We start from the raw sequence: 25,968 nt of genomic DNA, 5'->3' as shown, positions 1-25,968 counted from the left end.
GCAGTGGTGTGGAGAAAACCCTGTATGCTCAGTGATACTTTGATAAATGACAAGTTTATAGCTACATATTTAATGTAATATTTATATCTTATATTATTGTATGTGGGAGTGGGGGTACTGCACAGAGGATAGTCATCATGTGGCTCTCTTGGTTCATGGTAGTTGCAAATGTCATGAGCTGCTGAGAGAGTACTAGTGGTATTGAGTAATGGCTACCAAGCTGACAATTGAAAGCTGGATTTTTTCCATAGATCAAATTCATGGAACTATGAATTCCATGGAACTAATTCCATAGTTCTTTGTTTATTGGTGATTGAACATATTTTAACTCTACTTAATGGGGGATTTTGAACTTGAATTGTAACATCTTCCTCTGACGGAGTAAGAGAACTTATTTTCTCCATTATGGTAACCCTGAGGTCACTGCAGTTTTGTGTGCTGGAGAAACAGCTGACAGAAGATTTTTAAAGTAACTAAGCATAAGGAACATGATTAGCAGTCTCCATACCAGAGACACACTAAGCTGTAGTGTTTATATTATAGCAAATGGTCCAATTTAACTGGTGTCTTTTACTCTGGAGCATGTTTGGTTTTATAGGCAATCTCACTGAGTGACAGTCTCTTAATGAATTAAGCCAGAGTCCTTCCTGTCTTCCGCCGTCCTCTGAAGTTTGCTCAATTTCATGTTCGTTGCATCTATGGTGTTAATTTTCATTGTCAGTATTTGTCATAGCTGTAAAATCTCAATATTGTTGTTTTTTTAATTCTTTTCAGGAAAGTGAAGAAAGGATCTTTGTTAATCGACTCCAGTACTATTGATCCTGCAGTTTCAAAAGAGCTAGCCAAAGAAGCTGAAAAAATGGGAGCTGTTTTTATGGATGCTCCTGTTTCTGGTGGTAAGTCCTTGTTTAAACTGAGACTACTGTAACTGCTTTTTCACTTGTTTCCATTAGTGATTTATAGAAGGTTTCTTTTCTCAGGCTGGGCAAAGGGGTAGTCTGACATGCATTCCAAGCAGGGGTTGAGCACCTGAAATACTAGAAGTAGTACTTACATATGTTACTATTAGGGTTCATGTCCCATGTGCAGATTTCTTTGGTTAGAGCCTTCAAAACATTTCCACAAACCGGTGGAAGAAATCTCTGCCATTTCCCCTCTTATGCTGTTCCCGGGGGGATCCTTAGTCCCACAAGACTAGCATTTCAGGAGGCATTTTCAGCTGACAAGGGAGGTTCCCTCTGCTGATGAAAATCCCTGAGCACCCATTCCTTCCCTTGCTGTTTTGTGTCTCTCCCTGGCATGGGGTAGAGTACTTTTGTTCATCTCACCCTGAGCTATAAGTGTCATGCAGGGGAGAGAACAAGATGACAGTGTGGCAAGTAGAGGGTTCCCAAATACTTCCCCCTTAGAGGACCTGTTCTGAACCAACCAATCAGGCTGTCTTGGAACCTTTGTTTGGAACGCTCATGGCCTGACCTGAGAAGGCTCCTGAAATGAGTACCTTGAGCACCCCTTACTTCTGTCTCTGCCTTGCCTTCTCCACAGCATGAAGCAGAATGGGCTTCTGCAGCTTCCAGCAGGATCAAGCAAGCTGTTTCTGGAGAGATGGCAGGCCTGTCCTTCCCTGCAATCATACAGAGCCTGTGGAGCGCTTAGGTGGCCAGTAGTGTTATGAGCTTCATATGTTTTTAAAATCCCCACATATCAGCAAGTTGCATTGCTTAATCCTCAATTTGATGCAAATTTACTTAAAAGCAAGCTTACACTGGTAGACTCCATAAGGAATTTGGGGTCTGGCTGGACACGTTGCTTACCTTGGACAAACAAGCGTCCTTGGTGGCAAAATTGGCATTTTTCTATCTCCACCAGGCTCATCCACTGCCCCCCTATTTTTCCAAGTCAGTCACCTCTAGACTGGACTATTGCAATTCGCTCTACGCAGGGCTGCCCCTGAAGATGCTTTGGAAACCTCAGGTTATATAGAATGTGGCTGCTAGACTGTTGACCAATCATTCATGGTCTGTGCATATTCAGCCTATTTTGAAGCAGCTGTACTGGCTTCCAGTTGATTTTCGGATCCAGTTCAAAGTGCTGGTTTTAACCTTTAAAGCCCTAAACAGTCTGAGATCATCATACCTTTAGGACTATCTCCCCTGTTACAACCCAACCCCCCAAACATGTTGTTTCTGTCAAAGCTCAAATTCCTTTTGCGAAAATTCATTTAAATAAGGTCGGCCGTTTATTTATGATTGAGGCCTAGTAAGCAAAGTGTTGTTTGGGCATGGCGTTTAATTGGGGTTTCTTATATTTGGTCATACTGCGGTGAAATAAAATAGTTGGGGATTTTAAGAGACTTTCCAAATTCTTCTTTTCAGTTTACTAAAAGGCACAAGCATGCACGTACTGATCCTTTGTGTGAGAATTTTGGGGGGGCATAGTGGTGCACGTTTTTGTTTTTTCTTGAGAAAAACTGGATCCTGATATGTCAGTTCTCTTTTCAGGATTTAGAGGTGTACTAGTTACAAATTTAGGAGCTGCGGTGGCTCAAGTTTGTGATACTTTGATAAATGACAAGTTTATAGCTACATATTTAATGTAATATTTATATCTTATATTATTGTATGTGGGAGTGGGGGTACTGCACAGAGGATAGTCATCATGTGGCTCTCTTGGTTCATGGTAGTTGCAAATGTCATGAGCTGCTGAGAGAGTACTAGTGGTATTGAGTAATGGCTACCAAGCTGACAATTGAAAGCTGGATTTTTTCCATAGATCAAATTCATGGAACTATGAATTCCATGGAACTAATTCCATAGTTCTTTGTTTATTGGTGATTGAACATATTTTAACTCTACTTAATGGGGGATTTTGAACTTGAATTGTAACATCTTCCTCTGACGGAGTAAGAGAACTTATTTTCTCCATTATGGTAACCCTGAGGTCACTGCAGTTTTGTGTGCTGGAGAAACAGCTGACAGAAGATTTTTAAAGTAACTAAGCATAAGGAACATGATTAGCAGTCTCCATACCAGAGACACACTAAGCTGTAGTGTTTATATTATAGCAAATGGTCCAATTTAACTGGTGTCTTTTACTCTGGAGCATGTTTGGTTTTATAGGCAATCTCACTGAGTGACAGTCTCTTAATGAATTAAGCCAGAGTCCTAGTTGGAAGGTTCTAATGAAGACTGGCTTTGTTCCAACTGGGATTGCAGTAGCAAGAGTTGTACTGCCGAACAACAAAGGAATATAGAGGAAGCATGAATATCAGGCTAAAGTCTAAGACTGACTAAGACTGATGTAGAAATAAATGTGGTATGAGAAACCATGCAGGATACTGTTAGTGTATTGGCTCAGAAACAGGTCACTTACACACAGGTTGTTTGCTCTGGCTTGGATGTTGTCGGGAAGTGAAATTTTTCCTGCTTCCATGCACCTCCCAAGTTTTCCTGTTTTTCCTGTGATCTATCCCAAACCTGCTTTGCAACAATGTTTTGTGAAAGATTGTCCAAAAGCCAGGAGGACAGCTATATGGATGGGAAGTCCTGGTACTGCCCATATCAGTGCCCTTTTCTGTGCCCCAGTCTCCTGTGGGAGCCCTTTCCTTGTCTGCCCCCTGAGGGGGTTGTGTGTTTTTTAATCAACATATTGTAACCATGTGTGTTTATTAGGTTCTCTGAAATCTCAGCTTTCACTTTAAAAAAATTTCTAGCCCTCTGTATTTGAAGAAATGTAAAGGGAAATACACACCTCCCCTATGTAAGGGGCTAGACTTTAAAAAAACAACCACACTGAAACCTAGGAATTCAGAGCGGGATAGACACATTGTTCCAACATTATAAAACATGATATATCAGTTGTTGGTTTAAAAAAAAAAATCTCACAACAGGGCAAGGGAAATGGCCCCTGTAAGGGACTGAAGATGCAGGGAAACCTGCCATGTGGAGCAGTTGCACTGTACTGGCAGCTCTAGGAGCAACCCCGTCCCATGTGGAAAACACAAGGGTATTATACTTGCAGTGAAGCAAATGTGCTGCACAGATAGACGGTTTGTAAGCAGAACTTTGACTAACCCTTCAACAAGATAGGATAGCAAACTAAGCCATATTGTGCCTTAAATAGAACTGTAGAGAGAAAACCAGGTCCTTTGTCCTGAATTTTCCCAGAGCACGGCACTCTAAAAATGTAAATGAATAAAGAAGTCTGTCAGTACAGTCCTTGCAAAATTCAAGGGCTATCAGCCCTTGTGAAAATATGTGAAAGCAGCTGAAAAGGCCAAAAGATCCATGTCCGCACCTTACTTGCCACTGGGTCTTTTCATTTTCCATTACCCTCCCTATCAAAACTTTTATATAAGCAGAGAGCCTCGGCAGTGAAATGTAGTTTGCTGCTCTCCACGTTGCCTGGCCAAAGTTGCCCCTTCTGTTGCATCTTGCCTATATATGCCTGAGGGAAACTGGAATATGTTAAGTCATTTATTGATGCTGTAGTGACAAGTGTAAACTGAGAATGAAGAAAGTGAGTCCTATGTGCTCTCAGTAGGCATAAGAGTCTCTTTGTACACACTGTTGTCACTAGTGTGGCATTTGCAGCAGTTGCTTGTGTCAAACTGAAGTGTCCTTTATAGATTGTGGAGTGTGTGCGCCTGTGTGCATTTTTTTTTCCTTAATGGAGAAAATAACACAAGTTGAATGGAACCATTTTTGCTCATTTGTGTAAATGATTCCTAGAAGATTGAAACAGTAGGCGCTGGAGCTTGTTAAAAACTTTATTTTACAAGCTCTGAAGAATTCAGAAAATGACTTGGCTACTAACTTTTTTTTTCTTAATCCAAACCCTCTTATAGGCTTCATTTCAGAGTCAGCATCAAGTCTGTGCTGTGCTTGTCTTTAAAATACAAACATGCACTCTTGCTCTTTCTGCATACTGAATCAGAACCCTACTGTTTCCACTAGCACTGTGTCTAATTTATGATGTGACCACAAAAACTAAAATTATTTATATGTTGGCACAAAACAGCACCACTGTAGTTAAGAGTCTGTTGGCATTTCCATTATAAATCCTCCCTTGGAGAAGTTTATAACTTGGCATTTTTACTTTGCTTCAGGCTGAAACATGTTGTTTCTGTCAAAGCTCAAATTCCTTTTGCGAAAATTCATTTAAATAAGGTCGGCCGTTTATTTATGATTGAGGCCTAGTAAGCAAAGTGTTGTTTGGGCATGGCGTTTAATTGGGGTTTCTTATATTTGGTCATACTGCGGTGACAAATTGTTTTGTAGGCACAGGTTAGAGTGCTGATTCTTATGTTTAAAGCCTTGTACAATCTGAGACCAGGGTATCTGAAGAAATCCCTGCTCCCATATTAATGTGTTCTAATAAGGCTGTCTTCAGAAACCCTGGTCTCTAGGTCCCCCTGACTTTGGCAGTGAGGCAGGTGTCTCCAAGTGACAGGGCATTCTCTGTGATGACACCTCACCTACGGAATTCTCCAGCACCATCCATTTGCTAGCCACTCTGGTGAACTTGCAGGTTCATGTGGATTTTTTTTTTTAATTTACACAGGCTTTTAGTAAAGGTAAAAGTCAAGGTTCCCTTGCTCTAAAGCCAGTCGAATCCGACTCTAGGGTTGCGGTGCTCATCTCCGTTTCAAAGCCGAAGAGCCAGCGCTGTCCGAAGACGTTTCCATGGTCATGTGGCCGGCATGACTAAACACCAAGGCACACGGAACGCTGTTACCTTCCCACCGAAGTGGTACCTATTTATCTACTTGCAATTTCTTGCTTTCGAACTGCTAGGTTGGCAGGAGCTGGAACTAGAGATGGGAGCTCACTCCATCATGCGGCACCCAGGTTTTTAGTGACACCTAAAATTCTTTTTGCCCTGACCTGGGTAAGAGCCAGGCTACCCTGATCTCATCAGATCTCAGCTGCCAAGCAGGGTCAGCTCTGGTTAGTACTTGGAAGGGAGACCTCCAAGGAAGTCCAGGGATATGCTGAAGAGGCAGGCAATGGCAAACTACCTCTGAATGTCTCTTGCCTTGAAAGCCTTAACAGCACTTTCCACCATCAAATATGTTTTTTAGTAATCCTCTGTCTCTGCTTATTCTTAGCAAACACATCCTGGCCTGTTTGATGAGATAGTGCATGCTTGTGTTAACCATGTATTAGTCCCTTTTACCTACGTTGTTGTCCTAAAATTGTTTTGTTTATTTAAAAAGTTGATATTGTTTAGCATTTGTATATGGATGTTTTTTAATTTGTTCATAAGCTATCTTGAGAACTTCCGTGGGCTAGTACAGTGTGTAGAAATACTTCACAAAAGGAATAAAATAACTAAAACAAAATCAATTCACATGGGTATTGGGCATAATTGTTGTGCAGTTTATGAACGCTGACATACTGACAATCACAAAAGCCCTTGATGGGAACTTTTCTAACTCTCTTTTCCTGCCCTTGTGTCTTATGAGCAATGCTCCCTCTAAGCTGTGGAGTCTTGTGAGTAAAAGTTCTACTTTGTGAACTACTGGCATTAAAGATGTGAGCAAGCAATTTGGCTGCTGCATCAATTAGTTTGCTCTGGAGCCATCCTTCCTGAGCTAAGACAAAAATGTGTGAGCCAGAGGCTAAAAAACTATGAGCTAGCTCACACTAACCCAGCTTAGAGGGAACACTGCTTATGAGCTCTTGTTTCTGTTACTCCCTCTGTACAGCTTCCGAGGGAAAGGCGCTCTATACTTCCTTTATTCCTTACACCATCTGCAGGTAGCTACTTTCCTCTGAAGATCTTTCTCCCTCCATTTCTTCCGCCATCCCAACAGCATGGCACACCTGATCTGAACAGCCAGGCTTTGTGAAGTACTGTTGTCACAAAAGCATTCTTCATGGTTTTACTGCTGTGGGACCTGCAATTGGGAGGATACTATGCACTCAATATGTAAATCAAATTTGAGACGAATTTCTCAAAAAAGTCTCTGCACAGCCCAAGAATTTGAAGGAGGGCATTTTCTATTCTGTGGGCTTAAACAGGTAATTCTGTGCACTCTCCCAGAAATACAATTCCAAGATTGTAATTCCATGAGATTTAAGTTGTTTTGTAGATTAGATAAATGTCAGTATTTTTTTCACAAATATCTAACTCATGTGCTCTAGAAACTCCAAAGGGAGTGGAGTGGTGGGATTTTTGAAGCACCTAAGTGACTTGCCATAGGTATATATTCCACTAAACAAAGACTACTAACTAGTAAAGATATGTATTGCTGCCATCCCCAAATTCTGTGAGCCGCTCTCATGTGGCTAGGGTAATATTTAAAGAATCCAACACAAAGGAAGAGGCTGGTTGCATGGGTTAATTCCCATAGGATCTGTGACCCATATGATTACCCTGTTCTTGCATGGCTGAATCATTTTAATATCACTATGTCCATATGAGAGCTGCTTATGGAAAAAAGTACACACATGGATAGAGGATGTATATATGAATTTATATGTGAGTGTAGCTGCTCCACTATTTACTGTACACCTTCCCTACTCTGTGCTGCTGTTTGTGACTCAAGGCAACTAAATAATGTTTACTTGTAAACTGTACTTCTGATTTCCAGGATTTAAAAACACAGCACTGTCTTTTGTTTGTTCATTTTGTAAGCCTTAAAAAGAAAGGTGGGATATAACTTTTTAAATAAGTAAAGAAACTAAATACAATGACATTGTTTTGAAGCAACTTATGGGCTTAGTTTGCTTGCTTTCAAGCTCCAGTGTATTACCAGAACTTCCCTACCAGTTGAGATTTTCATTAATTGCATGACTTCAAGACTCTTTGTAAAAACACAAAAATGGCAGGACTCCTAGAATTATTTGGGCTGGCAGCACAGAAATCTCTGAAACCCAAGGAAGGTATGCAACAATGGAAAAATATAAAGTGACGTCCATTTCTGTCTGGTTGCAAGCTTCAAATGGCCCAAATAATGAGATTGGCAATTGTAAGAGTGTGCTTCGTAATAACTTGTTCTGGCACAAATTAATAGAAATGTTGTGGTTTTATTGCATAAACTTGTTGAAATTTTGTAAAAGAAATGCTTTCAACAACATATAGAAATAGAAATGCTTTCGACAACATATAGAAATACTTTTGTTGAAATACCAATAGTTTTCAAATATTGAAAAGATAGCTAGGTAAGTATACTCCATCCGATCTTTGATTCAGCCAATCTCTTCAGCTATTGGTTGCTTTCAAGTGGCTCCCTGCAGGATGCTAATGGAAGCACATTCTGATTTCTCTTCTGGCTGGAGCTCAAACTACTGTTTCAAGTGAAACCTTGGCTAAGGAAACAAATGGAATTCTTGATTTTTTTATGGTGTTAACTTTTGAATATCTTCCACACCCACTGATAGAGTGACAAGAAACATTCCTTAAATTCCATTCTAACCTTGAATATCCAGTAGTAAAAACTACCCTTAAAATTTGAATACTGTGATAAGTGGAAGGTTTATTAGGGCCAAACTTCACGTGATGTTTGATTTTGAACTCCTAATGGTTTTAAGTCTTAAAAATAGTAGTCAGGAATGAGTTAGTTCTCACAGTTCTAGGTAAGGGCAGGCCCATAGCCAGGGTGGAGCCCTGGGGGTGGTGCCCCCTCCCAAATCAGCTCAGCCCCACCCAGGGCCAGGAGAGGGCAGGGCCTGGAGGGGGAGGAAGCTTGGGGTGAGTGGCGTGCTGCCCTCCTCCCCTGCTGCCCCCACAGCGACCGCCACTGGAGCAGAGCTGGGAGGGAGAAGAAGCCCTCCTCCTCTGCAGAGCCAGCAGGCACTTCCCAGGGCCACAGTAAGGGGTCCACATGCTGTAGTTTTCCACCCAGACATGTGCAGGGAAGGAGGATGGAGTGGCTCCCACGTCGCGGCAGATGTAACTCCCCTTTTCCTACCCTGACAGCTGCTTTTAAATGGACTGCACACCTTCCTGTGACAGGTGTCCCAAGGTGCTCAGCAGCTCTGCTAAGCTGTCTAGAGGGATTTACCCCAAAGGTACAATGAACGGTGCGGCTCATGGAGTACCTAGAGGGGGGTTGGTTGGAGTACTGGGGTAGCAGTTTGGGGTGCTGGCATATTGTGAGAACTGTTACCAGTCTCCGAGTCCTGTCCATAGTACTAATCCCAGATTCCCAGGTCATCGTCATTCACGTGTAAGCACACTCCTCTCTCCACTGCCTGGTGCGCTGCTCACCCAGTCTTCCACACTCTTCCCTCCCCGATGGGATCCGCTCAGTCCCCCCCCCCCCAAGCCTCCCTTCCTGCTGGCTCCTGATGGTCTGTGTATCTATCTGTAGAAAAAGGAGGAGTTTCTTCACAATGGGGAAAGGGTTCTTCAAGTATGCTGGAAAATATTAGTTTGTCAATTTGAAAAGACTGGAAGAAAATCCTATGAAAAACAGCCCACCATGCACTGAGCATTCTCATTGCCTTCTAGGAGGCATGTAATGTTGAGGGCTGTTAAGGTTCAAAGGTGAGAGGAGGAAACCTGAGGGAGAAATTGCCCTGTTAAAAGCTTACAGTGTCCTGGCAGGTGTGAAGTACACATCCATCTCAAATTTTCTCACACAGCGTGTGTGTATGTGTGTACACACACACACACACACACACACATATATATATATAAAAAGAGGGGGGAGAGAGAGAAATACCTTCCTCTCTGCACTCTACTACTAAGGTTCTAGGCTATCCCCTAACCTCGACAGTTGATGCTGTAGTGTGTTGCTAAGGCTCAAGATTAAGTGGATGGAAAACTGCTCATCTGTCTCTGGACTTTGGCAGTTGGAATGTGCAAATCAGATTTGGAAGGACAGAAAAATGCTATGTTTTGAATATTTATGAAAAATTCTGAAGTAGAATGTTACAGTTCTGCATATTCAGAATAATTCTTAATATTTGCAGTCCCATTGACTCCTGGCTGCCCTTTGAGTAAGAGAGAATCACACACTCCAGTCCACAGTACAGGGTATGCCATCTTCAAGTTTGCTGCCACCTCCTGTTGTCCCTTCCCTTCTTACAACTGCTATTCCATGAATGTGCTCATTCAGTCAAGTATGCTGTTGGGGTAGTTCTCACCCACTCACCACTGTCTGTCTATCGTGCCTGCTGCTCTAGCTTGCCTGCCAGCATTGCCCAGGGTATTTTCCTGCTCACCAGCACCAGCTGTCATTCACTCCAATGTGCTATGCTCAATGCTGCCCTGATGGCATTTTCAGTCTTCAGGGTTCATGCCCATATCACAGTCATTTCCTAATGCCTGGAGATTGTGGCTGTTGCTGCATGTGTTTGCCATGTTTTCTCAGCAATTTGAGGTTGGCATAGGCATGGGAAAGGGTCAGAGGGCTGAAGCGGAAGAAAAGTTTGTAAAAATTGCCTGTGTGTATTTTAAATGGAAAATCAGTATTCCTATAGATTTTAATAGAGTTTCTGATATTCAGAAATTCCAGATTTTCTACATTGCAAATCTGAAGGGTCAAATTCTGAATCCAGATTTTGATTCTAGTGCACATCCCTACTTCACAGTCTTGTACTATTGTGTGTGTGTGTGAATTTCCAGTTGTTTATCCCCCAATTTGCATGTCTAAATTCTAGGCATTTTAAAGTAAATATAATAGCTCTTGCTGGCCATGGAAGCAAATGGTTTTTATCTAGCCATCAAATGAAGGACTTTTGTAGCTAACTCTTTGCAATGGCAAACCACCTCTGCTCATCTCTTGCCTAGAAAACCCTGTGGTCCCAGAGTTGCCATGAGTTGATTGCAGTTTGATGGCACACAATTGTTACATTGAGTCGATTGCAGTTTGATGGCACACAGTTATTATTATGAAATGCAACAGCTAGTAAAAGACTAGGCAACAACACAGTTTAATGATGTGCTGGTTTTCCACAAGTTGGTTATTTTTTGACATGGGGAAGAACTGCTTCATTTTTGTCCTGTTTGCATTTTGAAGCAGCACAGTCCCAGAAAAGCTCTCTATACAACATGATTTTCCTGAGCATGTAGATTATGACTTCACTCTTCCAGATTTGTATACTTGTTCTAGAACTGGAAAACTGTTCAGAATATAGTGGCAAGGATAATTGAATTGATTAATTTTCTTAGAACATGCAATATAAAGTTATGTTGCCAAACAGAAGTAAAATCCAGACTGGGCAACTTTAAACCTGTTTATATTGGGAATAGCAATTATGTGAGAATTTGAAATTAACTATTAAATCAGTGAGAATAACCTCATGCCATGGAGGGACCAAGTCACAGTGGTAATTCTCCAGAAGGGTGTTAAACTCAGTAACGTATCCCTAATAGTGTTAATCCTGAATTAATAGAAATAAAGTTGGGAAACTACCTCTGGTATCCTTGGACCTAAACAGATGATGAGAGTCTATGCAGTAGCTGTTTGTTTGCCACATGGCAGCCGTAACGGCATAGAAAAGTAGTATATAGCTTTCATTTGTCCAATAACTTCAGTATTGCTGCTGGCATTCAACCAAACAAAACTTCAAAATTTAGCTATAGAGAAAAATGTCAAGAGGTGTGCTCAGAGCTAGCTCTGGCATTGCATGATAGAACCAAATTTTGAGTTGAATCCAGGCTAACTAACTATCCTTCCCACTGCAGAACCCCCTCATGTTGTTCATCAGGGTTCCCTGTTCCCCAAGTGCAGCACTTCATGGAGGTCAGTAGGCTGCAGTGAGGAGGGGGACAGCAAAGTTCTAGTCTACTGATGGAAGACTTAGTCTAGGTCCACCCCCTTGAATTGTCGTAATCCAGTTTGTCCTGATGAATTCTGGGAACTGAGACGTGAGGTAATATACTGATTCCTGTCTCTTGCAAAACCATTAAAGTAGTTTCTAATTTTGTGTGTGTGTATGTAAAACAACATAATGCTTTACCAAAATGTAATGTCCAATGAGGCAACTGTGTACCGTCTATGCGGATTACTGGTAATCATTAGGAGGAAAATAATCACAAATCACAGTAAATTTACAATATATTCCACTATGTCCTATATCTGTGTGAGCTAATTTCCAATATATATTGTCGAAGGCTTTCACGGCCAGAGTTCATTACTTGTTGTAGATTTTCTGGGCTGTATGGCTGTGGTCTTGGCATTGTTGGACTTGATGCCAGGTCCTACAATGCCAAGACCACGGCCATACAGCCCGGAAAATCTACAACAACTAATAATAATTTCTACTACTTCATCTAGTATTATAATGTATGGATTATTATCCTAAACTCTCATCAGAAAGCATGAACTAATGTAGCCCTTTTGGGGGAGGAAACTTGCTTCACATTAAGGTTAAGGTTATTGATTGTCTGCCAAATAGTTGGTTTTAGCAATGGCAGGAAAAATTGCAATTAAGTCAACATTCATATTTCCACAGGAAGACCTGCTGCATAAATCAAAATTCTTTTAACAGCCATAAAATCACACTATAAAACCAGACATCAGCTTTCATCTTGCAACATTTTCCATATTATTAGAATACTAATTTTGCTGCAGGTATTTTGAAAAGTGACAGTTGTCTGACTTTGTGTGTGATGCTGGAGATCAGAAGTGGTGAAAAAAGTGACATAAATGTAAGTTGCAATAATTCAAAGGCAACAATGGACTTTTAAAACACAACATCCAAAGCCACATTCATTCACCACTGTGGGAGGATGATGACAGCTCCTGTATCTGTAATCAACGGAATAATGCAGCATAGACATGTGTGTGTTTAACGTCTACAAAATTAGGGAAAGGGTTACATGGAAAGAAAGCAACAATAGTCTAATTCATATTTCTAGTTCAGATATACTCCATCTTTGTTTCTTTGTTCTCTGTGTGTGTGACCCTAAGAAGAAACAAATGGAAGTTTCCCCCCAAAGTTCCACCCCTTGTGTACACGCAAAATAGCACAAACTATCTCCTAAATGATCAGGACCTACATACCTTTGGGACCGCCTCTCCTGGTATGTCCCCCAAAGGGCTCTTTTTGTAGCAGGAACTTCTTTGCATATTAGGCCACACACCCCTAATGTAGCCAATCCTCCAAGAGCTTACAGAGCTCTTCTTACAGGAGCTACTGTAAGCTCTTAGAGGATTGGCTACATTAGGGGTGTGTTGCTTAATATGCAAATGAGTGGTCCCCAGCCCAAAAGATGGTCCCCAGCCCAAAAGATATCCAGCTGGCCTGGGCCAGGGCCCTGGCCCCAGCCTGGTGGAACTCTCTGCTGAGTGACATCCATGCCCTGTCTGATCTATTAAAGTTTTGAAGGGCATGTAAGGCAGAGATGTTTTGCCTGCCCTTTGGCTGAGGCCAGTGATGATTCTTTATATCTGCTTGCCACCTTCCCCCCTCCCCCAGTGACTGAATGCTAACACTGCCATCTTGTTTTTAAAATGTTTAAGTGTTTCTGAATGTTTTAAATATTGTGTTTTTATTATTTTAATTTATTTTACATTGTAACAAACTAAATTGTTGTGAACTGGAAGGGCAGTCAAAAATCTATTAAATAATAAATTAATAAATTTAATAAAATCCAAAAGATCTTAAGATAGGTTATTTGTGAATGATTTTAATTCAATTTGGCTGTAGTTCATTATGGAATATAAAGGGAAGGAGAGAGTATGTTGCTAGTACCCTTGTTGCGTTAGTATTTGTCTGAAAATCTGGGGAAATGTGTGTGGTAATTCCAGGTTTATTGCATGGTTGAAAGTTACATATTGTTCTTCCAGCTTTTAAATGGCTCCCATGCTGTTCGATTCCTAATCCTCTGCGGACTTTGCAGTGTGTGCTATAAAATCTCTTCTGTTACTAGATATCAAATGTCGATAGTGACCAAAGTAAAGATGGAAGCTTTGGACGTAGGCTCTTGGAACTTAAAGTTAGTTAATCTTAGCTGGAACATTTCCTAAATAAAACAGTAGGCTTGGGGCTTACGTGGGATATTTATTTATTTTTATTTATGTATGTATTATGTACACTGTCTTTTATCCTGTCAGCTCAATGCTTCAAGCCTTCCTTAAGCTTGAAGCCTTTCTCCAACCCTAGTGGCTCCCCCAGAATCATAGGGTACAAGCCACCAGCTCCAATCCAGATAGGGTTGCCAGGTGTTACCTCCTCGCTGGTGGGGGGGGGGAGGGAGCTTTTTGGGAGTGGGGGGGCACAACATTCCCAACGTGATGACATCACACAGAAGTATCCATAGAGTTTGGCCAAAATACCAGAGCATCGCCGCACATCGTCCCCAGCGTGATGACATCACTTCCACATGACATCATCATGTCAGAGACGTCATGCTGGATCATGGCTGTTGGCGGCATGGCTTCCCCCTCCAGCCACCTAGCTGGCAGCAGGCAGGAGCTCACAAAATTAGGGGATCCCCCACTCCCACCTGGGGGCTGGCAACCTTAAATCCAAAAGTATACATAGAACATTCAGGCTATATTCATTGGGTCTTCCAAAAAGGTTAAAATTGGATGGACAGACTAAGGCCAGGCTGAATGTAGCTGCTTTTCCTCCTCCCTCTTGATGAGCTGATCAGGATTTTAGCCTCTTTTTTTTAAAGACAGCTGTTAGATCAGAGAAGGAACTATGATTCCCCATCTAACTAGAAGTACACTGAAGCCCAATTTCACATACTCCTAGTTTATTTTAGTCTTAGTTCATTTCCTAATAATTTCTACAGTAATCTAGTGGTGTGAATATATTTTTCAGCATCACCACGTCTTCACTGTCATTAGCTGCTCAAAGGAAGTCTTTGGCAGTGGGACAATTTAATCCTTTGTGTCTTTCCAAGCCAAACCAAGGAAGTTTCAAAAGAATTGGAGGGGGTGCTTGTAAAATGAGTTGTACTGTCCTCCTTAGAGAAGAAAACTATGTTTTTACCAGCAGTTTTCTTCAGTGCATGTAAAACAAATTTCTGTTAGGAAAACTTTTTCATATTCAGGAGAACTCTACATTTTTGTATTTTTGTAGGGTGTTATAAGTGAATAGACTGACATAAGCCTAGTATGTGTATATTTAATTAATGCAAGGTAAGTGATAGGCCCCTATGTCCATGGGCTGAAAGTTGAATACTGCAATTCTAAGCGCTCTTACTAGAGAGTAAGAGTTACTGAAGTCAGTGGTACTTGCTTGTGTATGGATAGGACTGTGTGGCAAATGTAGCAAAACCATAAATGCAGAATATTCTGTGCTATAAAATATACTCAAGTGTCTTGTTAGTATGATGTGGTATAGACACACTTCATAGACCCAGGTTCATTCTGACCCATATAATATATTTAAGTTGCAATGCCGAAACCACTGCAAAAAAACCCCACAAACTAGTAGAAGCAATTTATTTCTTAAATTGCACCATGGAAAAAATAGATTTCTGGCTGTCAAAGTCGTTCTACTTATGTGGCACAACTCTCTAGAAGATTGTCAGTGTTGAATTCTGCATGCCACGCTTAACATTTACTTATGATTGTTATACCTTCATAAAATTTAGTTTCTGAATCATCAATGTGAGTATACTGAACAGAAGAGGGAAGGAAGGAAATTGTCAGTAGGCCCTAGCTTGATCTTGATATGTTCAGTCTGATGTCTGCATGCGTAGACGCTATATGCATCAGGGAGGACTCTACGGGAAATATAATTCTGGTCGGATAGGCAAGCCTGTACACATTCAGTTTGTACTTGCATGTAGACTGTGCAGACAAAAAAGCAGAGTGTGTGTAGATTGTGGGGCCTGTCTTCACAAGCTGCCCTCTCCTATTTGTTCTCTTTAGTTAAACCGAATGTTTGAAATGGCATTACACAGGCTATATAGGCTATTTCATAGCTGAATACATGCACATGCTCTGCACTGGAAACCTTAAAGGCTTTTTCTGCCACTGACCAGAGAATGGAGAGTGTTCAGTCTTGTTTGCTTTATGTTGGTCAAGTCAAGAAGCAATCCAGGGTTTCATACCAACATAACAGGGCAATATCCCACCCTTTCCTCAAGGAGCTTAAGGCACAGTACTTGGGTTTTCAACATGTTTTCCTTCCCAGTGAGAAGGTTTAGCAGAGAGAATTGCCCAGGGCCACACAATAAGTTTTATAGCCCGGTGGGTATTTTAACCCAGATCCCCCTAAACAAAGTCCAACACTCTTCTTCCGTGCACCTCACTGGCTGTGTTTTTATGGGTGTACAGTACTAGTACTTTTTATGGATATATGCTACTAGTTACTTAGATTAGAAATGGTAAAGTTACGTTCTGTAGCCTTGACACTGGACAGAGAGGAAGATTATAAACTAGTTTGAACAAAATTTATTTAACCAGTTAAAAAGTCAACCTTAAATTGTGGTTAATTAGTTTACACTATTACCTCACTTGGGGGGGGGGGAACACTAAAATGTACTCAGAGTAAAAAGAGCTATATCAGGTGAATTGACTGTGGCCTATATGGAGCTTTAAGATAATGATGAGTTTAAATTTCCTCTTAGAGCTAAGTGAGAATATAACTGAAGGCAATAAATACTGTTGGCCAAAGCCATTAACCCAAAAAGCTGGGAATTCTCCAGTTCTTGACTTAAATTGTTTGTTTATCAGCTGGCGCCTAGTCTGGAGTCGAGAGCTGGAGATGTCTATCTGTGACAGAACTTTGAAACTCTTGCAGGACACTTTCATTTTAACTTAAGGTAACTTGAGTTTATAGCTTTGGCTTTAAAGATTACTAATGATTTACTCATTTCCTTACCATTTAACCAGAGTGGACTTTTTTCCCAGGAAGGGATCTGTGTTTATTTAGGGTCTTTGTCTGCGGAGGGATTAAAAGGCAGCCCACCAGCATTGTGAACTTGATGGTAATAAAGGGTCACCAAAACACGCCATAAAAACGTTCTTACCATGGAATTAATTATACAGTGTAATTTTACAAAGCAGTTCAGTAACCCTTCTTTAAGGTTTCAGCAACATGTCATTTTTCTTCAAAAAGGGGGGGAAATTTTATTTAATGTTAAGAAGCCTGATGTGTACATAAATTTATCCAGGCATTCAATTTACAAAGGCTTGAAACAACTGGGAAATCCCCCGTTTTTAGTTTCTGCCCTATGTGTAAAATTGTTGGTACTTTATTGGACTGCGTGCAATGAGGATAACAGACCCTTTTAAAAGGTCCGTTAACAGATGCAATTTAGATATCTAGTATACCAAAAATTCTTACAGAGCAGTGCATATTCCCCCCCCCAAACCTTTCAGCCTTTGAAATGGAATCTGTTCATGTTCTGTACCACCAGGTGGCATTGCAACCAAGCCTGATTGAAATACTCCATGGGTCTGACCAGAAGCTTTTTTGCAAAGTGTAGAAATTTAATTTCAGTTTTGGCTTTGTTGAAAATCTCTTTTTAAAAACCTTGCTGCCTGAAGGGGGATAATCATGATGATAGTGTATGAAAGCATGGCTTTGGAATGAAAAATTTTGGAAGTGCTTTGATATGGAACACTGCTTCCTTCCATTTTACATACTAATTTAGCTTTCAGTTGATCACTGGAGGAGGAATGCTGTAATTTGTGTGTATTCTTCAAAAAGCTATTTCCCAATCCCACAGGAAATTTAGGCATGTAATAGAAGATTTTTGGATGTGAAACATTTTGGATATGAAACATGTTCCAAACTGCATAGAATCATAGTAGTAAATGCACAAATGTGTATTACAGTGAATGCACATACAAATTGTGTATAATTGGTACTTGATTTTTTATATAAATGAGTACTTCTCATGTTATAGTTAATACGTGTACAGCTGAATGTGTGATACAAACCCCACATGTATCCAGGTACTGGTCCCTGCTTTCATTTGTAAAGCAATCACACATTAGCTCTTTCTTACAAACAGATCTACCCACATACATGTAGGATGGATGTGTGTTCACTGTAACATGTGAACAGGACTGCCATATGCAGAGCACAAAATTTCAGTCTTTCACCCATACCAGTCAGCAGTGAATGCTGCTATACATGGACAAATCATTTGTAGAAAGAGGTACCAGTTGTCAGGGTTCAGATATACACATAGTACCGAACTAGTGTTCTCTCCCTGTAGACTTACATGGTGGATTCTCGAAGATTTTCCACTGGATGTAGTTGTTTCTTAAGCTGCACAAAAAGTCTTTTATGAGTGGATCAGGCCAGAGGAGTTCTTTGAGAGTGGAAATTCTTAACGTTTTGTAGTTCAGTTGTATGGAAATCTTTACTGTTTCTGTGGATACAACTGTCTCTCCTTTTTTTCTGCACCTCTTAAAATTGCATTATTTCTTTATTTCCTAAAATTTTATTATCTTAATTTAGTTGTTTTTTGTATGTAGGTTAAGCAAAATCTTAGTATTTGGGATATAGTGAATAAACAATTTTTTCATTAATAGCGTTATTTTTCTTTGCTTCTGAAAAGGCATATTTATTGAAATAAATCAGACAATAGTAATTTGAGGAAGGTATTTTAGACTGCTTGTGTTTTTATCCTTGCTTAATTCACCAAGGTGATAATTTAGCAACAGTTTTATGAAGTGCCATTCATCTTACACCATTACTCTTTCTCTTCAAGTATTTAATGTGTATAATCTGGTAAGAAATGTATATGCTTTCAAAGTAAGTGTCTGTGACCTCCCACCTTGTCCTAAGGCCAAGCATATATCTTCTGGCCTACTTGTATAAAGAGTAGTTGGGATATTTTATATCTCAAAACCTGAAGTTGTGTGGGGTGAAAGCCATGTTGTTATTTACATAGTTAGATTTTCAAATGCCACTTGTTGAAAACATAGATTTTGCTTGTAAGCAGCAAGGTAGCACAAGTAATTGTGACTTTTGACCCTCCACGTTACACTTTTAAACTTGATACAACAGCCTGCTTCTAAGCTTTGTTGTGTGTTGATATTGCTACTAGTTTAACATCAAAAAGCTGTGGTAGTTTGCCTTTATAGATTATGCCTGTGCTCTGGAATGGCCTCCTGCGGCCCTTGAACTATTCGTTGTTTAAATGTGTCACCTCAAGTCTTGCTTATTAAGGGCTCTGGTGAGAAAATCTAACACACTAGTCTTTATCAGATCTGATACAGCAGAGACTGTGCTTGAATAACTGGCCAATTCATTAACTAACATAACAACTTGGGCCTTTTCTTGGCACAGTTAATGATGTTGTGGAGTAATGACATGCACATGCAGATTTTTATACTGCATGTAATCTTTGTATTTTCACACTTTTTTGTGTGCAGACATTGCTTTAGGTCTGGAGTAAATGGCTGTTTTCTGCAAAGATTCCAAGAGTAAACTAGCCTCGTTAAAAATAATGGTAATTGAGGGGAAAAATCGCCAAGTTAAAAGTGCAAGTAAATCTTAAGTACTGTATAGATTATACACAAGTTCTGTTTAGAATGGCACCTATTACAATGTTCCTACTGGAACGTCTGCACAGAGGTGAAAATAAAGCCTGCATTAGAGGGAAACGGAATCACGGCTGTCATCTTAAATGTCTGTTGATAAAAAGTGTGTATTTAGGTTATTAGAATGGGGGCAAGTCTATCATTTAAAAGTTAGCTTTTTCCTCTCTGAGTGATTGAGACTGATTTAATCTAGATTTAACAAAACCCTAATACAACAATTTTTTAAAAATGCAAATATTGTTATTTTGGAGGGTACATGGAAACTACTTTGATAAAACCATCATTGTAGTCTGCAAATCCTACACAGTGTATTGTAAGAGGACTTTTGTAGCAATGGCATTTTTCAGAATTTTAGAAATAGCTCTCTTAAATATGCATTAATTTGGGTGGAATTTTATGGGATTATACATGTGAGAAGGGATAGGATTGCAATCTGGAAAGTGATCTTCAAGCAATAGTTATTGGTAATGTGCTTAAATGTACTGTCATGACCATTTGTTTCTTTTTATTTTTGAAATGGCCTTGTATCGAAGGAAATAAGATTTTGACCAACATTGGCACGGGCAGGAAACTGCGGGGGGTAGCGTGGCTGTTTGCCCCGTGGCAAACTAACGCGTGGTTAAGCGATCAGACCTCCTGTGGAGGTTCTGTGGAGGTACCATGGAGGTTCCGTGGGTAGGGAGAGGTGCCGATCACAGGACACGCCTGCGCGCAATGAAGAAGCGCGCGGTGCGGCAAACTGGTTTTCTTTTTTTGTGTACACGACGAATGCGCATGCTCCGTTGGGTGCGTGTGCGCATCCACGGAGACTTGGGGGGGAAATGGGCGGGTGCCGGATGCCACTGGAAACGCGATCAGACGCCCGTCCTTGCCCCGCGGTTTCCGGAAACTAGTACCTCCGAGGTACTAGTTTTTTGCTGCGTGTTTTCGGCAGGAAGCCTTGGTTGTGCCACGGAAGTGCTATGCTTCCCAGATGTGCCGGTGAGATCGTGGCCGGAAACTCCGCCTGTCTTCCGTCTCTCTTGCGTGGCTAATGTTCCGTGTGACCGCAGCCAGTATTACTTAGCTGGAGGATGGCCTTTTACTGCATTTTATATTAAAGGATTAAAATTCTATTTAAATAAAACATTTCTTCAGCATATAACACATTTTGATGTATAATGTCTGAGAACTTGCATTATTTAGGTGACTATTTTCCATTATGTAGTCTTCTGATAAAGCTTACAGTAGGTGGCTGAGTTCGTTAAAATTATCATATCATATGATTTAAAAGAATATTATCGGGAATCTTTTTAAAAAGTTACATTAAATAACTTCATCTTTGTGGACTTGGGCTTCACACACAAGAAAATTTTTAAATGCTATAGGAAAGTTTCCTAAATATTATAATATTATTCTGAAGTTCAAAGCTATCAAGAGTAATGATCTACACTTAAGAGTTGTCATGGGATCACCAGCCTGTGAGTTGTATATTAAAATATTGTTGAAGAGTGTGTATGAAGAATGTGTAGAAGAACCAGTAATAAACACAGTAAGTCATGCATGTGACCTGCTTTGGAAAACTGATTTTATAGTTGGCAAAGATGCAATACGGAATGAATCCTAGTTAAGAAAAATTGTTGAAAGGGAGTGAGTCAGTGTATCTCTTTTAAAACTGCTACTTAAAAATAACACTACAGCTTTTAGTATTGTATGTCGCAGGGATCAAAGGCTTCAAAAGTATGCTTTGCTCACAGCTCCGGGCACAGACTATGGATGTACCTATATGGATTTCCTTCTACTACCGCCTCTTCTTCTCATTGTTCAGAATTCTATTGCTCACAAAACTATTTTGTTGCAGCTCCTGCTATAGGCTATCCAGCTTTCACATCATCATCAATATATCTAATTCTTGCCCTGACTTGGATAGCCCAGGCAAGCCTGATCTCTTCAGATCTCAGAAGCTAAGCAGGGCCGACTCTGGCAAGTACTTGGAAGGGAGACCTCCAAGGAATACCAGGCCTGGGATGCAGAGCCAGACAATAGTTAGCCACCTCTTTCAAACGTCCAAGCCCCACTAGGGGTCGCTAGAAATCAACCATGACTTCCAAGTATACACACATACACAAAATACTCACCAAATATAGACAGATAAATTCTTAACATGGCCATGTATCTGTGGATACTTAAATATGGAGATAAAGGGACTATGAACAAACAAGACAGATCTTTCTATAAACTGATAAACACCCTGTGTTTGCAGAAAAAAATACATAGAGTTTAAAAAAACCAAAATAATTGATGCAGCACCTGTAGCTTAAAAAATGCTCTCAATGGCTGTTGCTAGGCAACTACAACAGGCGGTGGCAATACAGTTGCAGGGCTTTATGGATGACACTTCCATATTAGACCCCTTCTAGTCCGGCTTCCGCCCGGGATTCGAAATGAAGACGGTGCTGGTCGCTCTCACTGACAACCTCCGGAGGCATCTGGATCGGGGTGGTGCGGCAGTACTGCTGTTGTTGGATCTGTTGACTGTGTTCGACACGGTCAGCCATCAGTTGCTGACCCATCACCTCGCCGACATGGGGATCCAGGCGCTTGCCTTGCAATAGCTTGCTTCCTTCCTCCAGGGTCAGGGACAAAGGGTGGTGCTAGGGGAACAGCAGTCACTGCGACACCCGCTAGAGTGCAGAGTGCCTCAAGGGGCAGTGCTTTCCCCGATGTTATTTAACATCTACATGCGCCCCCTTGCCCAGATTGCCTGGAGGCATGGGCTGGGGTGTCACCAGTACGCTGATGACACCTAGCTCTATCTGATGTTGGGCGGCCAGTCGGACTTCGGACTGGAAGATCTGGACCGGGCATTACAAGCTGTGGCTGGTTGGCTTAGTTTGAGCCAGCTGAAGCTGAACCTGGTGAGGACGGAGTTCCTGTGCCTGAGTCGGGGCAGTTCGGGCGTAGGGATCCCGCTCCCGACCTTCGATGGGGCACCATTAGTGCTAGAGTTGGAGGTTAGGAGCTTGGGAGTGCTCCTGGATACCTCCTTAACAATGGAGGCCCAGGTAGCAGCCACTGCTAAGTTGGCCTTCTACCATATTTGGCTGATTCGGCAGTTGGTTCCCTTCCTCAACCGTGATGACCTGGCTACAGTGTTCCATGTGACAGTCACCTCGAGGCTAGACTACTGTAATGCTCTCTACATGGGGCTGCCCTTGTCACAAATCCAGAAGCTGTAGCTAGTGCAGAATGCCACGGCCAGGTTTCTGATTTGTCTTCCTAGATGGGAGCACAGTGCTGAAGGCACTGCTCTGGCTGTCAATAGCATACCAAATTCACTTCAAGGTGCTGGTACTTACCTTTAAAGCCCTATATGGCCAGGGTTCGATATACCTGAGGGACAGCCTTTCCCCATATATACCCCAGAGAGCACTAAGGTCGGGGTCACAACATCGATTGACCCTTCCAGGCCCTAAGGATGCCAGGCTTGTGGCCACCAGGGCCTTTTCGGTGGTGGCTCCATACTGGTGGAATGAGCTCCCGGAGGAGATCAGGGCCCTGTGGGATCTCTTGCAGTTCCGCAGGGCCTGCAAGACGGAGATCTTCCACCAGGCCAACTAGGAGCCGTCCTCACCACTACCACCAACATCTGTGACCATGGGTTGGCCGTAGCCCTGAGATCGAACTATACCATCGTATGATGCCAGAAGATCACTGAGTCGGAAATTGTCTGCAGTTACATCATGCAGCACGCCATCTTAACAAATAAGGGAACATTTACTTTCTACTAGCACTTTATGATTATCTGATGGTTTTAAAATGTTTTAAATTTTATGTGAATGTTATGGTACCTTGTACCGACTAATGTAAGCCGCCTTGAGCTGGTTCGCGGGGAAGGCGGGGTATAAATGGAATAAATAAATAAATATTGCCAGTTGAAGCCTTGGCTTTTGTCAGTAAAAGGCAGAGAAGGGGACAAGGCCCTTTCCAGGGCTGTTTCAGCCTTTGAGAGGAGGACTCATCAGGGCCGGGCAGCAAACACAGAGTGACTTGCATGATTCACCCAGGCCCAGCTGCTTGTTATTATTCAACAGCAGCCATTCCATGAAAGCCAGTGTGGTAGAGTTTCAAGACTAGGATCTGGAAGATCCAGGTTAAAATCCTCATTCTGCCATGGAAGCTTACTAGGTGACCTTGGGTCAGTTATACATTTTCAGCCTAACTTTCCTCATATGGTTGCTGTGAGGATAAAACAGAGGAAGAAAAAAAAGTTATGAATTGTTTTTGAGTCCCCATTGTGGAGAAAGATTGATGGGTAGGAAGGAGAGAAGGAATCAGGGAAAGGTGACGGCAGAGGGGTTGCCAGGAAAAGGGAAAAAGTGTGGGGATGTTGTTTGGGTTTCTAAATCACCGAGGGAAAACAAAGAAAATAATCTAAATTTTAAAAGTCTTTAGAGAAAAGTACCAGACCACCTCACATGTCTCTTGAGAAACCTGTATAAGGGTCAAGAAGCAACAGTTAGAACCGGATATGGAACAAATGATTGGTTTAGCATAGGAAAAGGAGTACGACAAGGATGTATATTGTCACCTTGCTTATTTAATATATATGCAGAGTACATCATGCGAAATGCTGGCCTGGATGAATCACAAGCGGGAATTAAGATTGCTGGGGAAAAGATCAACAACCTCAGATATGCAGACGATACCACTCTAATGGCAGAAAGTGAAGAGGACCTAAAGAGCCTCTTGTTCAGGGTAAAAGAGGAGAGCGCAAAAGTGGGCTTGAAGCTCAACATCAAAAAAACTAAGATCATGGCATCTGGCCCCATCACTCCTTGGCAAATAGAAGGGGAAGTCGTGGAAGTAGTGACAGACTTCACGTTCCTGGGATCCCAGATCACCGCAGACTGTGACAGCAGCCATGAAATTAAAAGACGCCTGCTCCTTGGGAGGAAAGCGATGGCGAACCTAAACAGCATGAAAAAAAGTAGAGACATCACCCTGCCAACAAAAGTCTGCATGGTCAAAGCAATGATATTCCCAGTAGTCATGTATGGCTGCGAGAGTTGGACTATAAGGAAGGCCGAGCGCCGAAGAATAGATTCTTTTGAACTATGGTGCTGGAGAAGACTCTTGAGAGTCCCTTGGACTGCAAGAAGATCAAATCAGTCAATCCTCAAAGAAATCAACCCTGACTGTTCCCTGGAAGGCCAGATAATGAAACTGAAGCTCAAATACTTTGGCCACCAAATGAGAAGGGATCACTCACTGGAGAAGACCCTGCTGCTGGGAAAGATTGAAGGTCAAAGAAGATGGGGACAGCAAAGGATGAGATGGTTAGACAGTGTTATAGATGCAACGAACATAAAATTGAGCCAACCTCAGAGGACGGCGGAAGACAGGAAGGCCTGGCGTGATCTCTTTCATGGGGTCGCAAAGAGTTGGACTCGACTGTGCAACTGAACAACAACAAAGATGACCCAAGTTCAAATCCCCACTAGTGCCATGGAAGCTCACTGGGTGACCTTAGACCAGTCATATTCTGTCAGCCTAGCCTTCCTCACAGAGTTGTTATGAGGATAAAATAGAGGAGAGGACAACGAGTATGTAAGCCACTTTGGGTTTCAATTGGGAAGAAAGGCAGGGTATAAATGAATTACATAAATACATTTTTTATCCAATTTCTTTCTATACAGGCTCCAATATTGAATTGGAGCCTGTATAGAAATTGGGGAGTTTAGGCTAGAAGTTAGTATTTTGAAGTGGTGGTTACATACTAGAACACATTCAACTATACCTTTTGTGGTTTAGTACCTACATACAAGCAGCTGCTTCACTCATCTGATCAAAACCTTCTGAAGATGGCATCAGGCCATTGATAGCTGCCTATGTGTGTGCTTTAGCTGTTGTGACTCCCTCCAAGTGCAGTGGACTGTCTGACGAGTTCAGGAAAAGCTACCATGCTTTTCTCATTCCACACCTTTGCTTCCTCTCCTCATCCCCTACCTCTCTCACACTATTTCTCCCCTCTGCCCCCCTTTTCTTACTCTCTATTTCTCCTCCATGCATGTGACTTCCTCTCTCTTTCTGACCTGTCATCTTTCTCTTTGTTTTTCTGCCTCCCCACTTCATCACGCTATGATGCCATAGAGACAACCCTCCAAAACAGCCATTTTATCTCTCTCACACTATTTCTCCCCTCTGCCCCCCTTTTCTTACTCTCTATTTCTCCTCCATGCATGTGACTTCCTCTCTCTTTCTGACCTGTCATCTTTCTCTTTGTTTTTCTGCCTCCCCACTTCATCACTCTTTCTCTTTCTGCCCCCACCCCATCATTCTTTCTTTCTGCCCCCATCACTCTCCCAGCCTCCTGCCTGCTTTCTCCCCCACTTCGCAGAGCAGCAGCAGTGGTGGCAGTGCTCCTAGCCACCCACCTGCTTCCTCTCCCCCCACAGCAGCAGTGGCAGCGGTCTGGGAATCACAACGGATCTCCCAGCTACAGAGATCAATTCACCTTAGGGCTGCCAGCTCCAGGTTGGGAAATTCCTGGAGATTTGGGGGTTGAG

At 41.7% G+C, this 25,968-nt stretch overlaps 2 protein-coding genes across 2 annotated transcripts in view; both read left to right on the top strand.

The window, feature by feature from the left end:
• The window catches only part of LOC107105763 (3-hydroxyisobutyrate dehydrogenase, mitochondrial-like), an 18,301-nt gene extending 17,519 nt beyond the window's left edge, over positions 1 to 782 (top strand). The window contains exon 5 of the mRNA XM_015405785.1: positions 775 to 782. Coding sequence (XP_015261271.1) covers positions 775 to 782 — 8 coding nt within the window. The remainder of the gene's footprint in view (positions 1 to 774) is intronic.
• Positions 774 to 25,968, top strand: part of LOC107105765 (3-hydroxyisobutyrate dehydrogenase, mitochondrial) — an 83,712-nt gene continuing 58,517 nt past the window's right edge. The window contains exon 1 of the mRNA XM_015405787.1: positions 774 to 896. Within this exon, the coding sequence (XP_015261273.1) occupies positions 860 to 896 (37 nt within the window). The 5' untranslated portion in view covers positions 774 to 859. The remainder of the gene's footprint in view (positions 897 to 25,968) is intronic.

Source organism: Gekko japonicus, unplaced genomic scaffold, assembly GCF_001447785.1.
Source record: "Gekko japonicus isolate JY-2015 unplaced genomic scaffold, Gekko_japonicus_V1.1 scaffold126, whole genome shotgun sequence".
NCBI lineage: Eukaryota > Metazoa > Chordata > Lepidosauria > Squamata > Gekkonidae > Gekko > Gekko japonicus.
Note: the sequence above shows the minus strand (reverse complement) of the source record. Positions and strands in the feature narration are given on the sequence as shown.